The sequence below is a fragment of the Salmo salar genome, chromosome 10, assembly GCF_965601325.2.
Source record: "Salmo salar chromosome 10, fSalSal1, whole genome shotgun sequence".
NCBI classification, from domain to species: domain Eukaryota; kingdom Metazoa; phylum Chordata; class Actinopteri; order Salmoniformes; family Salmonidae; genus Salmo; species Salmo salar.
The window spans coordinates 75,861,845-75,875,130 of record NC_138300.1 but is presented as its reverse complement, the minus strand read 5'-3'; the positions used below and the strand labels follow the sequence as shown (position 1 = coordinate 75,875,130).

Below are 13,286 nucleotides of genomic sequence, written 5' to 3'. Positions count from 1 at the left end.
TATAATATTAACTCCTGCAGAATTATGCATTTCTTGCAGTAAAATTATACAACAAATGTTAATTTTATCTCTGGAACAGGAGTGGAGAAATATGATTTCTTTCTTTCAGCAACTCTTGAGAAAATGCTAATGTGCATGTAGTTGTTATCTTTGACACTGTTATACAAGCAGGTAGTACTTCAACCACATAGAATATGCACCCAAGTCGTACTGAAGTCAGAAATGTGTTTCAGCTTTCTCAGCTTTTCATTTCCTTAAGAACGGTTTCCACTGTTTTTAAATTATTGAATTTTCTCCCCGGTCCCTAAACTAAACAGACAACTTTACCAGTGTTAACTAGATTACTAATTCATTCATTCTATCAGTGTAAGACATACAGGTGAGCACTACTTTATTTAGTCTTCTGGGGCAACAAGTTATGACAGAAGAGAAGATGCAGGCATCTAACTATAGTTGACAAAAAAAAGTGACCTACCATAAGTCGGAAATTATAATATGGCCAAACAAATGTTGAAAATTATAATCAGACATTTTTCAAAATTAGGGGTAAAAGTAGCCTAAGCCAGTAAACTATACGGTCCAATACAGCATATCAGCTAAATAAATTGTGTATTGAACTGCGCAGGTAGCCTGCTTCTTGAAGTGATTTGTTTGACAATCAGATGAAAACATCACAACACTGATGAGATACGAAACTGAGCCTGCACAGACCGTGAAAAACAACAGTAAACAGCATAAGATGTTTACATGCCCCAGTATCCCATCTAAGATCAGCATATCCCAGGCATCTTATCCAGGTTTCTCATAACTGGGATATAAGCTTTTTCTGGTTAATGTAAAACTGATATGTTTATATGCGGCACCTCAAAAACAGAATACTTGACTATCCCAAAATAATAACGGGATATTGGGGTGCATGTAAAAGTGGCGAGTGATTTGTTGAATTTGCTCCGAGTTAAATTTCTTTGCCACATTTCTTTGCAGTATTACTTTAATGCCTTATTGCAAACAGGTTGCATGTTTTGGAATATTTTTATTCTGTGCAGGCGTCCTTTTCACTCTGCCATTTAGGTTTGTGTTGTGGAGTAACTACAACGTTGTTGATCCGTCCTCAGGTTTCTCCTATCACTCTGTAACTGTTTTAAAGTCACTATTGCTCTCATGGTGAAATCCCTGAGCGGTTTCCTTCTTCTCCGGCAACTGAGTTAGGAAGGACACCTGTATCTTTGTAGTGACTGGGTGTACTGATACACCATCCAAAGTGCTATTTAAGAACACCATGCGCAAAGGGATATTCAATGTCTGCTTCAAAACATTTTTTTTAACCAATTTACTAATAGGCGTCCTTCAAGTCCTGAATTTATTTTGGCTTGCCATTACATAGGTTGAATATTTATTGGTCTAAGACATCAGCTTCACTATTAATTCATTTGAAAAAAATCTAAACATATTACCACTTTAACATAAGATCGCATTCAAGGTAAACGCTGCAGATGTCAGATTAATTTTTAGAAATGTCCTAGAAAATGACAAGCCACTATAGCTTGGTTTCTGACTGAATCCCAGCCTAAGTCTATTATTATTTAGTCTCTTTACAAGGATAACATGTACAGGAAGTGACCAATTGAATTACAATTGCCAAAATTATTATTTTTATTTAAATTCACATTGGTCACAAAAAATAAACCAATACAAAACCTCAAACAGTGAGCTTGTAGCCATTTAAACCCTGATCTAGCTCACGGTAGGCAGCTTGGACTTGTGACATGGAATGCTGCTGTAACGACTAATGCTTAAGTATTATAACTTCTGACATACTGTTACATTGACAGGTGCATTCAGAAAGTATTCAGACCCATTGACTTTTTCCACATTGTTACGTTAAAGCCTTATTCTAAAATGGATTAAATCGTTTTTCTCTCATCAATCTACACACAATACCCCATAATGACAAAGCAAAAACAGGTTAAGAAATATATATATATATATGAACATATATAAAAATGTGAGATACTCCCCAAATACAGGTCGGCCAAACTTGTAGTGTCATACCCAAGAAGACTCGAGGCTTTAATTGCTGCCAAGGGTGCTTCAACAAAGTCCTGAGTAAAGGGTCTGAATACTTATGTAAATATATTTCATTTATATATAGAGAGTCTTTAGGTGCCTTTTGGCAAACTCCAAGTGGGCTGTCATGTGCCTTTTACTGAGGAGTGGCTTCTGTCTGGCCATTCTACCATAAAGGCCTGATTGGTGGAGTGCTGCAGAGATGGTTGGAACTCTTGGGTTCATGGTCACCTCCCTGACCAAGGCCCTTCTCCCCCGATTGCCCAGTTTGGCCGGGCGGCCAGCTCTAGGAAGAGTCTTGGTGGTTTCAAACTTCTTCCATTTAAGAATGATGGAGGCCACTGTGTTCTTGGGGACCTTCAATGCTGCAGAACTGTTTGGTACCCTTCCCCAGATCTGTGCCTCGACACAATCCTGTCTCGGAGCTCTACGGACAATTCCTTCGACCCCATGGCTTGGTTTTTTGCTCTGACAGGCACTGTCAACTGTGGGACCTTATATAGACAGATGTGTGCCTTTCCAAATCATGTCCAATCAATTGAATTTGCCACAGGTGGACTCCAATCAAGGGTCTGAATACTTTAAAAAAAAAAGAATTACCTTATTTACTTAAGTTTTTGCTTCGTCATTATGGGGTGTTGTGTGTAGATTGATGAGGAAAAACATTTATTTATTCAATTATAGAATAAGGCAATAACGTAACAAAATGTGGAAAAAGTGAAGGGGTCTGAATACTTTCCAAATGCACTGTATGCATAAAAAAAGGTACTATAACAACACTTCTCAGCGTGTATCCATACATTTGCCCAGCGGGATCATGAGTAGTAGCTCAGAAGTAAAAACGTGTGCAAAGAGTGTATTGTAATGTACAGCATGAAACGATTTTAAGAAAGAACAGGGTCGTGTTCATTAGGCACCAAATGGGAAAAAAAACTGGTTGAAACCGGAAGGGACATTTTGTCCGATACTCAGTTTTTGTATTCGTTTCAAATAATTTAAAAACGTTTTTATTTTTTTTATTTTATGAACACGTCCCAGGGTTTAGTCACTCAGGATGCAACAGAAGACAATTTCTTGGTATGCTAACAGAATGAAGGCTAGAGGTAAGGTTTTCAACAAACACACCTTCAGAACTCTTATAAAACAATATTACCAACACAGCTACCTGATACTGTATCTTTCCAGGCTGCAAAGTAAAAAACAAGTCAAGTAAAATAGAAAATCCCCATAATTTTATAAACAACATTTTCAGAAACATACTAAACATAAGAAAGTAAAATAAAAAATATATAGCACCCATCTTGAGTATTGCAACTCCATGATAAAAGGCTTGTGAAGACATTACTAAAACATCCCTCCATGGAATCACTTTTTGACCATGTGTCTAGTTCGTTCTCCTCAAGGTACAGAATTTATAAAAGTAGAGTACTAGCTAATCTTAAACTTCACAATGCATTACTTACAGTATCATCTTACTGTATGTGTTCACAGGTTTATTTGGGACTCTGACACGTGTGTAAAAGTTTGATTTAGAGCCATTTGTACTGTCAGAGCAGTAACCAATACAGTATGCATGCTTTGCTTACACCTACTGTGCCAGCCTGTGGCAAAGTACGGTATTAAAACAAAGTGTCAAGTCCCTGATTTCACATATTTTAAAAAAGACTGCCTTGTGGGCAACACACACAAAACCAGATAAAAAGCTAATATTCCACAAATACTTTAAAAATAATAAATGTAGACAATTCCATCTATCAACTAGTCAAGTGTATATTCCAAAATGACAAAAAATACAAAATACTAAAAACTATCATTTCTGTCTTCAAACGGAGGTGCAGCTTCTTGTTGAAGGGAGGGCAAAGAACGTGCAGGATTGAGGTTTGTGCACGTCTAGATAGGGCTCGTTAGGAGCCATTTACCCTTTCTTATACATTGCCCACCCATGCCTGTGGTTCTTTAGAGCCACCAATGTCTAATCTGATCAGTGAAAGACTGCTTCATCCACGGTCTGTCTGGGAGTTGTCCTTCTGTGGTGGTGGCGGCCGTAGGAGGCTGGTAAGTGTTCGCCTTCTCGGCAGCGTCTGAAATTAGAACAAAAAGCCTTTAAAAGCTCCGAGGTGAGGAAATTTGGGCACGCTACCTCGAGCCCATTGTTAGGGGCGGCAGGTAGCCTAGTGGTTCGAGCGTTGGACTAGTAACCGGAAGGTTGCTAGATCGAATCCCCCGAGCTGACAAGGTAAAAATCTGCTGTTCTGCCCCTGAACAAGGCAGTTAACCCACCGTTCCTAGGCCGTCATTGAAAATAAGAATTTGTTCTTAACTGACATGCCTAGTTAAATAAAGGATAAATTTAAAAAAATTGGAACAGGGAGTCAAGTGTTTTAGGCATGGAGGTCGCTAGATCGGGCTTCTTTGTATCTGTGCTATTATGGCTTCTGCGACCGCATGGGCAGCACCAATTTAGGGCTCTCTCTATTTTAAAGTAGTTCATATCTTCATCTTCTGAGTCTAAACAAACTGAATAGGTGCATACTGCCACCTGGAGTGTGTTGTCTGAACATGTGTAAAGCCAAAGTTGGTGATTTACTCACTGCCACCTGCAGTTATGGAATGTTTGCTCATTGGCTGATTTCTTCTGATGATCTGGATGGAATTATGTGATCCTTCCTTAACCCATAGGAAACATTGTGAAAGTCCTCAATGGCGCTGCCCATGCTAAAACAGGCTTTGGGGCACAATTCTTTTAAATATATTTAACCTTTATTTATCTAGGCAAGTCGGTTAAGAAGAAACTCTTATTTACAATCCCCAAAATGTGCACCCCTTGGGGTCCCCCAGGACAGAGTTTGGGAAACGCTGAACTACAGCCAGAGGATGGGTACATGACGGACATATTGATGTTTTGCAGTCCTCATATATTGTTCATATGGTAAGTACGTATTTGTTGCATGAGAAATAGAAGGAAAACTATTACTGCCACCAGTACAGGCATTGTGAAAAACACAAGGCTCGACATCAATGAATTGCGTGGTAGGCTTTCCTTTGGCCACTTCTGCTGTTCTCAAGTGATTTCCCATCCCATAGGGTTATTTCTCTCCCTAACACTGGCTGCTCTGTTTCGAAGGACACTCCACCACCGAGGGACACTCGAAAACGAGGGGGGGGGCTAAGTGGGGGTTATTGGGATTGAGCCCATCTATGGGTTTAGGCCATAGCTAGACCGTACACATCCCATGCATAGGGAACAGCAGCAACCAGGCCTGGTACTGAGTGTGCCAGCAAGGCATGATAAGATAGTGATCACTCATAGGTTTGGGTGATTAGCAGGTGAGAGGTGTACTGAGTAGGACTTTAGTTTTGGCATGCCTTCTTGATTATTTTTGTGTATATTATAGATTTTTTGTCACAATTGAACAACTATGACCTGCTTGGGCTGACTGACTACAGAGTCCAGACAGAGCTCACCCTGGACCCTGGTAAGTACGTGTGTGCTAATTACTTTAGACAACACCGGCCAGCTTAATCGCTTACTTTCATGCTTAATGCACACATTCATATCAGGTTAGCCCAGTTAGTTAGCTAGTTAGTTAGCCCAGTTAGTTAGCTAGGACCCATAGACATAGCTTAGGTAAAAATATTCTATAGTCTAGGTAATTGGTTTCAAAACACCATTAAGTCTCCTACATTTTTGGCCATGCCATCAAAAATAGAGTACCACAGTATGGGTCATAATACCCATAAAACCTAGCGGTCAAACTGGGAAATGCTTCCAATCATTTATCCACCATTCATTTTTCCCATGGGGGATTTTATTAACACAAATAATGGTTGTGTTAAGTGTATGCTTACCCTGGCGTGATGTTTTGATAACCGTGTACAATCTCTATGAGAACTGCAAAACAACAATGCGTCTGTTATGTACCCATCCTCTGGCTGTAGCTCGGCGTTTCCCAAACTCTGTCCTGGGGACCCCAAGGGGTGCATTTTCCCCCCTCAAAAATGGACGGTGGAATAACGATTGGAACCATTTCCGTTTGACCGCTAGGATTTATGACACACCCGCTGTGGGGCTCTATGTGACTGTGTATAGTATACTATCCCTGCATTCCAAACCAACCCCTAGCCACTCCTGTAGCTCTGAAGGGATTGGATAGGAATACGCAAAATATGCCTTTTGATAGGCTGGATGTCATTTCCGCCATATTATTCCCACCTATCCAGCCCCTTTAGATCTGTAGCAGTGTCAGGAGAGGAATTCGAGGAACATACAAATCCAGTGTTTGGATCACGGTACCTCGTGGCGTCTAGACTTACTACAAGGTGAGGTTGCGGAAGTACTTTCGTAATTTGGGTTAACTATCCCTTTTAAGACCACAGTTGATATAGTTACCTCTCATTCTATTTGTATGGTGCTGACCTGTGTTTCCAGCCAACGAGAAGTTAGTGACCGTTGCTCTGGCCCTCCTCAGGCCCTGGCCCGCCCTCGCCATACGCTCCGCCGAAGGCGGCCTCGTAGCCTGGGTCGTACGCCTCTTCCTTGATCGCCATCCTCTTAGCATCCTCTGTAACGGGGAGAAAAACAGAATTCAATTCGTGATTAAAAAAATAATAATTGTAATTTATCTGGTAAACAAAACAGTTGTTCAAATCAGCTCCTTCAGGTGACTAGGGAATACCTTGAGGCCATGAGATGGGACAGGACCGTGATGGGTTTTCATTTCATTCTTCAAAATGAAATGTCATATTGTACCTTATCATAATAAATGTACATTTAATATTAATTAGGTCAATGATGTTCCTGTTGGAATAGTCATTATAGCACTGTCTGCAGCACGTTCTCTTACCTTTGGCCAGTCCCAGGTCAAAGCTGTACTCCAGCTCCTGAATCTCGTCAGATCGGGCCACGCCCTTGAGCTGGTCCCTCAATTCCCTCAGCTTGATGTAGAAGTGCACTTTGTCCTGGGCACGGGGAAACTGGGCGCAGCGGGCACTCGACGAGGGCATCAGATACAATGCCTGTATGGGCGAGGGCAGGGTTACATGTCATTTCAAAGGGGAAATGGCACGGTACTGCCACTGTATGCTCAATGCCAATGATCATAGTTAAAATGTTGACTATTTCAAAATACAACATTTTTGTTTCAATTTGAATCTTTAGTCAAACGGTGACATTTTGATCAGTTATTGTGAGAGAAAGAGCTTGATCCAGGAAGTACATTTTCTTTCAACTCTTCCATTTCTTTATCATCCATTCATCATGAAATACAGTTTCTGGAGCACCACAACACACACACACACACACACACACACAACCAGGTAGCAGAGCCCTTACCACTTCACAGTCCGGTATCTTGTGTGGCTGCAGACCAAAGTCAAGCTTCTTGGGCTTTTTACCAAACATCTCTCTGCAGAACATTTCATAGATACCTGAAAATAAACAGAATGTCAAATGGTTAATATCGAATTTCAATGGAAATTTCTGGCCACGTGAATTTCCCTTTAGCAGGGATGTGTAGCTACTTACATTTTCCATTGAAAACAGCTATGAGGGGCTTGTACTTTTTCAGCTTCTCAACAAGAATTAAGGCGCCCTCGCGTAGCTCTTTGCTGTGAAGAAACATAAGATTTGAGTCAAACATTATATTCCATCTATGTGAATTCAGCTTGCTATGTGGCCACCGTTCGAGACAAATGTCTCTCACTCATTTTTCAGCACGTTGCAGACTGACTTTAGGTATTTTGTTATTTTCTTCCTAAGCTTACGTTGACAGGTCCTTGCTTCCAGGCGTTGTCCTTGCCACCATGTTGGTGAAGCCGATCTTATATTTCTCTGGCAGGCTGGTGTCGCTCATGTGGTTGAGCTGCTCATCAGTGAATCCGGACAAGAACAGGCACTTCCCTGAAGAGGAGAACTACTCATTAAAGTCATTGTACCATTATTTTTCTGAAATTGGGGTGAAAATCTGTATGCTCTGCATGCACTACGCATACAACTGCATCATCCTGTTTGGCATGAGTAACAAAACATTGCCTTGAATGTAAAGTTTAGCAATGTATTTGATTCATAAATGGTGTTAGAGTAATGAAAGAGCTGACAAAAACAATACTAAGAAGGAAGATTGATGATGTTTTCAAAGTAAGAGACTGAATATATACGCAAAGCAACTTACAGAAATGGTTTCCATGGCCAGGGAACCATCGTCCAATATAGGCTGCCACGAGACCTGGGTTGATTCCAATCTAGAACAAAAAAGTTGCATATTATACTACCGTTTTCCCCTCATTCGAGCACGCAAGACAGAACATTTTGCAGCTGAAAACGAAAATAAGCATTTCTCATTGGACAAATCAAGTAGCTCCATTGTCTGGCGAACATCAAAAAATGTCTGGCACAAAACGACAAAAGCGGTGAACTCACGATAACATAGTCCAGGTTGTAGTCAAGGATGTCGGTCAGAGTTCTACTCATGACCTCGTCCTCAGTCATGCCTTTGAAGCGGTCCCTTTTCTTCTTGACCTTCTTGAAGGTCTTGTCTATTTTCTCCTGCGTGCCGTCTGCCTCTTGACCATCCTTGCCTTTCTTGGGCTTGGGTCCAGGTTTGGCCTTGGGTCCCGGTTTGGCCTTGGGTCCCGGTTTGGCCTTGGGCATTTTGGGTGGCTTGGGTTCCTTTGGTTGTGCCGTTCTCCCTCGCTTTTTTGCTGGAGCTGCAAGAGGGAGAGATCTATCAATCACCTTGCTGTGAACATTCACACTAGCCTCGACTGTCACAGGAACACTGATTTGTCGATGAAACATTTGTTTTTAAATCTGTGGGGAAATGCATCAAAGAACACTTCCCCCACAAATGAATCGACTTTAAATCCATCAGAAATACATTAAGGCTCATGTCCGTTATTGAATACAGCTCTGCGGGAATAAAGAACCAGGATACCTTTCGCTATGTTCGCGGGCTCTTGCTGAGCCATGAGCTCATGACTGACAACCATATGAGCCATGACCCTCTGTCTTGGTCCCTCTGTGTAGTGAGGGTGAGGACTGTGATGGTGGTTGATGCCCGGCTACTCCCCCTGCAGAGCCTGAAGCTGTTGAGTAGACTGAATCCTGAAAAAAGGAAGACAAAAACAAAAAAGACCCCAAGTGTTAATTATATAACTGAAATACACTGACTATGCCAAACATTAGGAACACCTTCCTAGTATTGCGTTGTAACCCCCCCACTTTTCTCTCAGAACAGCCTCAATAAGTCGGCATGGACTCTACAAGGTGTCAAAAAGCGGTCCACAGGGATGCTGGCCCATGTTGACTCCAATGCTTCCCACAGTTGTGTCAAGTTCGCTGGATGACCTTTGGGTGGTGGACCATTCTTGATACACGCGGGCAACTGTTCAGCATGGAAAAACCTAGCAGCATTGCAGTTCTTGACACAAACCGGTGCGCTAGGCACCTACTCCCATACCCCGTTCAAAAGGCACTTAATTCACCCTCTGAATGGCACACACAATCAATGTCTCAACTGTCAAGACTTAAAAATCCTTCTTTAACCTGTCTCCTCCCTTCATCTACACCGGTTTGAAGTGGATTTAACAAGTGACATCAATAAGGGATCAAAGCTTTCACTTGGATTCACCTGATTGGTCTGTAATGTTTTGTATACTCAGTGTATATTCTAGTACAGGGTTTCACAAAGTCGGTCCTCGGGACCCACGTTTTGGGTCAAACGTTTCGGGTAGCCTTCCGCAAGCTTCCCACAATAAGTTGGGTGAATTTTAGCTGGTGGAACTGTGTTAGCGTTGTAGGCCTCCTTGCTCGCACACGCCTTTTCAGTTCTGCCCACAAATTTTCTATAGGATTGAGATCAGGGCTTTGTGATGGCCACTCCAATACCTTAACTTTGTTGTCCTTAAGCCATTTTGCCACGACTTTGGAAGTATGCTTGGGGTCATTGTCCATTTGGAAGACCCATTTGCGACCAAGCTTTAACTTCCTGACTGATGTCGAGATGTTGCTAAAATATATCCACATACTTTTCCATCCTCATGGTGCCATCTATTTTGTTAAGTGCACCAGTCCCTCCTGCAGCAAAGTACCCCCACAACATGATGCTGCCACCTCCGTGCTTCACAGTTGGGATGTTGTTCTTCGGCTTGCAAGCATCCCCCTTTTTCCTCCAAACAGAACAATGGTCATTATGGCCAAACAGTTCTATTTTTGTTTCATCAGACCAAAGGACATTTCTCCAAAAAGTACAATCTTTGTCCTCATGTGCAGTTGCAAACCGTAGTCTGGCTTCATGGCGGTTTTGGAGCAGTGGCTTCTTTTTTGCTGAGCGGCCTTTCAGGTTATGTCGATATAGGACTCGTTTTACTGTGGATATAGATACTTTTGTACCGGTTTCCTCTAGCATCTTCATAAGGTCCTTTGCTGTTGTTCTGGGATTGACTTTCCATTTTCGCACCAAAGTACGTTCATCTCTAGGAGACAGAACGCGTCTCCTTCCTGAGTGGTATGACGGCTACGTTGTCCCATGGTGTTTATACTTGCGTAATATTTTTTGTACAGATGAACGTGGTACCTTCAGGCGTTTGGAAATCGTTCCCAAGAATGAACCAAATTATTTTGGTTATTAGAGGTCTTGTCTGATTTATTTTGATTTTCCCATGATGTCAAGCAAAGAGGCACTGAGTTTGAAGGTAGGCCTTGAAATACATCCACAGGTACACCTCCAATTGACTCTAATTATGTCAATTAGCCTATCAGAAGCTTCTAAAGCCATGACATAATTTTCTGGAATTTTCCAAGCTGTTTAAAGGCACAGTGAATTTAGTGTAGGTAAACTTCTGACCCACTGGAATTGTGATACAGTGAATTATAAGTGAAATAATCTGTCGGTAAACAATTGTTGGAAAAATGACTTGTGTCATGCACAAAGTAGATGTCCTAACCGACTGCCAAAACTATAGTTTGTTAACAAGAAATTTGTGGAGTTGTTGAAAAACTAGTTTAAATGACGCCAACCTAAGTGTATGTAAACTACTGACTTCAACTGTATGTGTGGGTATATATATAATATATATATATATATATAACATATACACACATATTATATACATACACACATGTCTGTGTGTGATTGGATCTAAGATCATAAGACTGTCTGATTGCACAATAAATTTGGCATGCAAGTAAAGAAAAGTAATTCTGTGAATAACTCAATTCAATACATTAGGTTATAGGATTTCATAGATGTATGTTTCACAATGAATAAGTTGCAATCAAAACACGCTGTTATTTCAGATTCACAAGATTTAGCTATTCAGTGGGGGGGATTTCGTTCAATCGGCGTCCTCCTGGGGCTTCTTTTTGACGGGGTAAGAACTCAACACTGTTGAAGATATTCTGAGGGGACAAGCAGTCATCCATACAGCTTTTCTTATCTTTATGGTGGACTGACTTTGTTAGTCTGATCAATATTCATATTGATATTATTATTCTGATTTGGATATAGCACATTTCCTGGTCATTGTCTGGCATTGTAAGATTACTACGTCAGCTAGCAAGTGTCAGGGAGAAAAGTCAAAAGGATAAATGTTGTGCTAGACTAGTGTCGCTTTAGTAACTTGTTTGTCAACAAAGTAAACAAATCACACATTCTAACCCTACTTCGTCTATAGCGTACTTTCAATCAAAATCTAAGCCATTATGGATACCTAACGTTAGCCGGCCGATATAGCTATGCAAACTAGCTTAGTTAGCTATTCCGCTAAATAGCATGGATGAATGACTTGCTAACTAGCAATGAGCTGGTTCACTGTCCAATGAATACGAATCGTATGTAATTGATCAAATGCATACATACCTCTTACAGATATGGTCGAATGTGGGGTTTTGTTCTTTCTTGAAAACGAATGTACTCTATCAATTTCCCTTTGGACTTGCTAGCAAGCAACAAAGAAAGAGACGCACGTCAACTTTGACATGGGAATATACCAACATGATTAATAGGGGGGAAAAAGTAAAACGTTCTTCTCTTGAAATAATACGTTTAGTGCATGTATAACAAACATTTATATTGACATCAGGGATTTATGCTAATATAATATGAACTGCAAAAAATATATACATAGCCCAAGCCACACTCCCCCCCCCCCCCATATCAGCGTTGGTTTGCTCTACGGACTTTTAAACTCGCGAGGTGGTTTTCTATTGGCTTCCAACCACATGCAAGGTTGCCGTTTCAGTCATTCGATATGAATTAGCTACATGAGAACATGCATTTAGGTTTTCTTGTATTGCTGTTTCGTGAGCGAATTAAAGCAGACGGTGGTAACAAACTATAAGCCTTTCTGGTGGGCCTATTTTTGTCCTGCTTAGTGGCACGCGAAAAGAAAAGCTACTATTCAGATAGAGAAAATAAAATGACGGAGGTGTTTTTGGCGTTACATATAGGCATATATGCTATTAAATTCGGTTCTGTTTAATACGCATTAATCATTGTGATCTTGCAAGACATTGATTTGATTGAGCTTTGATCTAACTTTACTAAACACGCACCATTGTGAGAAGTTATAATCTTATATTTGTAATAATAATAATAAGTGATGAATAGGCATTAGGCGTAGGCAACAGATTAGGATTATTTTAAGCGATTTGAGCGCCCTTCAAATCGTGGTGCTGAAAGGACGGCACCATGGTCACATATGCTTCTGGCCTGGGCTTCACTGCACAAGAGTTATATGAACATCACGGCATACACGTGGTGAATTTGGATCCTAGATCTCTTTGGTGTGATAAGGTTCATGTGATGGATCAGTTCATCTGCATATGCAATAGTGGTACGTTTCCATAAACTAAGCACTCGAACAGTAGGGTGAGTTCAAGTGCGTCTTACATGAGCCCCAAATCCATAAGAAACTGTTTAAGGACAGCAGTTTTAGCAATCCCCTGGAGTTCTGTCTGTAGCGGTTCTTGTGTCTGATTAGGCCCTCTCAAAGTGGTGAATCCTCCAACCGATGGGCCTCTGCACACACTACAGTTATTCATCATTCGCGCTCTGCGGAGGGAGAAGATGGGGGAAGAAACCACAATTTACCTACATATAGGCTGCATATTTATTTACTTTGTCATTCAATAATTTTCATGCAATTTGTGGTAATTAAATACAATTTGAGAATTTATCATGATTCATTTTCCAGAAATACTTTTTACCAGCGGCGTGTGT

The 13,286-nt window shown here is 41.0% G+C and overlaps 1 protein-coding gene across 2 annotated transcripts; it reads right to left on the bottom strand.

The window, feature by feature from the left end:
- Window positions 1-1,635: 1,635 nt before the first annotated feature.
- On the bottom strand, window positions 1,636-12,975 carry LOC106561084 (G/T mismatch-specific thymine DNA glycosylase). Of its 2 annotated transcripts, XM_045688081.2 has the most exons (11): window positions 12,957-12,975; window positions 11,925-12,003; window positions 9,000-9,169; window positions 8,486-8,772; window positions 8,238-8,307; window positions 7,831-7,966; window positions 7,592-7,674; window positions 7,400-7,494; window positions 6,912-7,083; window positions 6,485-6,629; window positions 1,636-4,148 (listed from the first exon to the last, which is right to left on the bottom strand). In XM_045688081.2, exons 3-10 carry the CDS (start codon window positions 9,061-9,063, stop codon window positions 6,508-6,510), a joined length of 1,029 nt encoding a protein of 342 aa, XP_045544037.2. In that variant the 5' UTR covers window positions 9,064-9,169; window positions 11,925-12,003; window positions 12,957-12,975; the 3' UTR covers window positions 1,636-4,148; window positions 6,485-6,507. The 2 variants fall into 2 exon arrangements, 1 of the variants encoding a protein (XP_045544037.2); XR_001318715.3 differs by lacking the exon at window positions 12,957-12,975 and having other exon boundaries at window positions 6,458-6,629; window positions 11,925-12,180.
- Between the last annotated feature and the right edge of the window lie 311 nt (window positions 12,976-13,286).

What these genes read in the sequence shown, in the direction of transcription:
- LOC106561084 (XM_045688081.2), bottom strand. Translation starts at nt 9,063, where the DNA reads ATGGCTCATATGGTTGTCAGTCATGAGCTCATGGCTCAGCAAGAGCCC. An exon ending in ACAACCTGGACTATGTTATC is followed by an intron (nt 8,308 to 8,485) that starts GTGAGTTCACCG and finishes TTTTTGTTCTAG; the next exon opens with ATTGGAATCAACCCAGGTCT. An exon ending in AGCTGTTTTCAATGGAAAAT is followed by an intron (nt 7,495 to 7,591) that starts GTAAGTAGCTAC and finishes GTTTATTTTCAG; the next exon opens with GTATCTATGAAATGTTCTGC.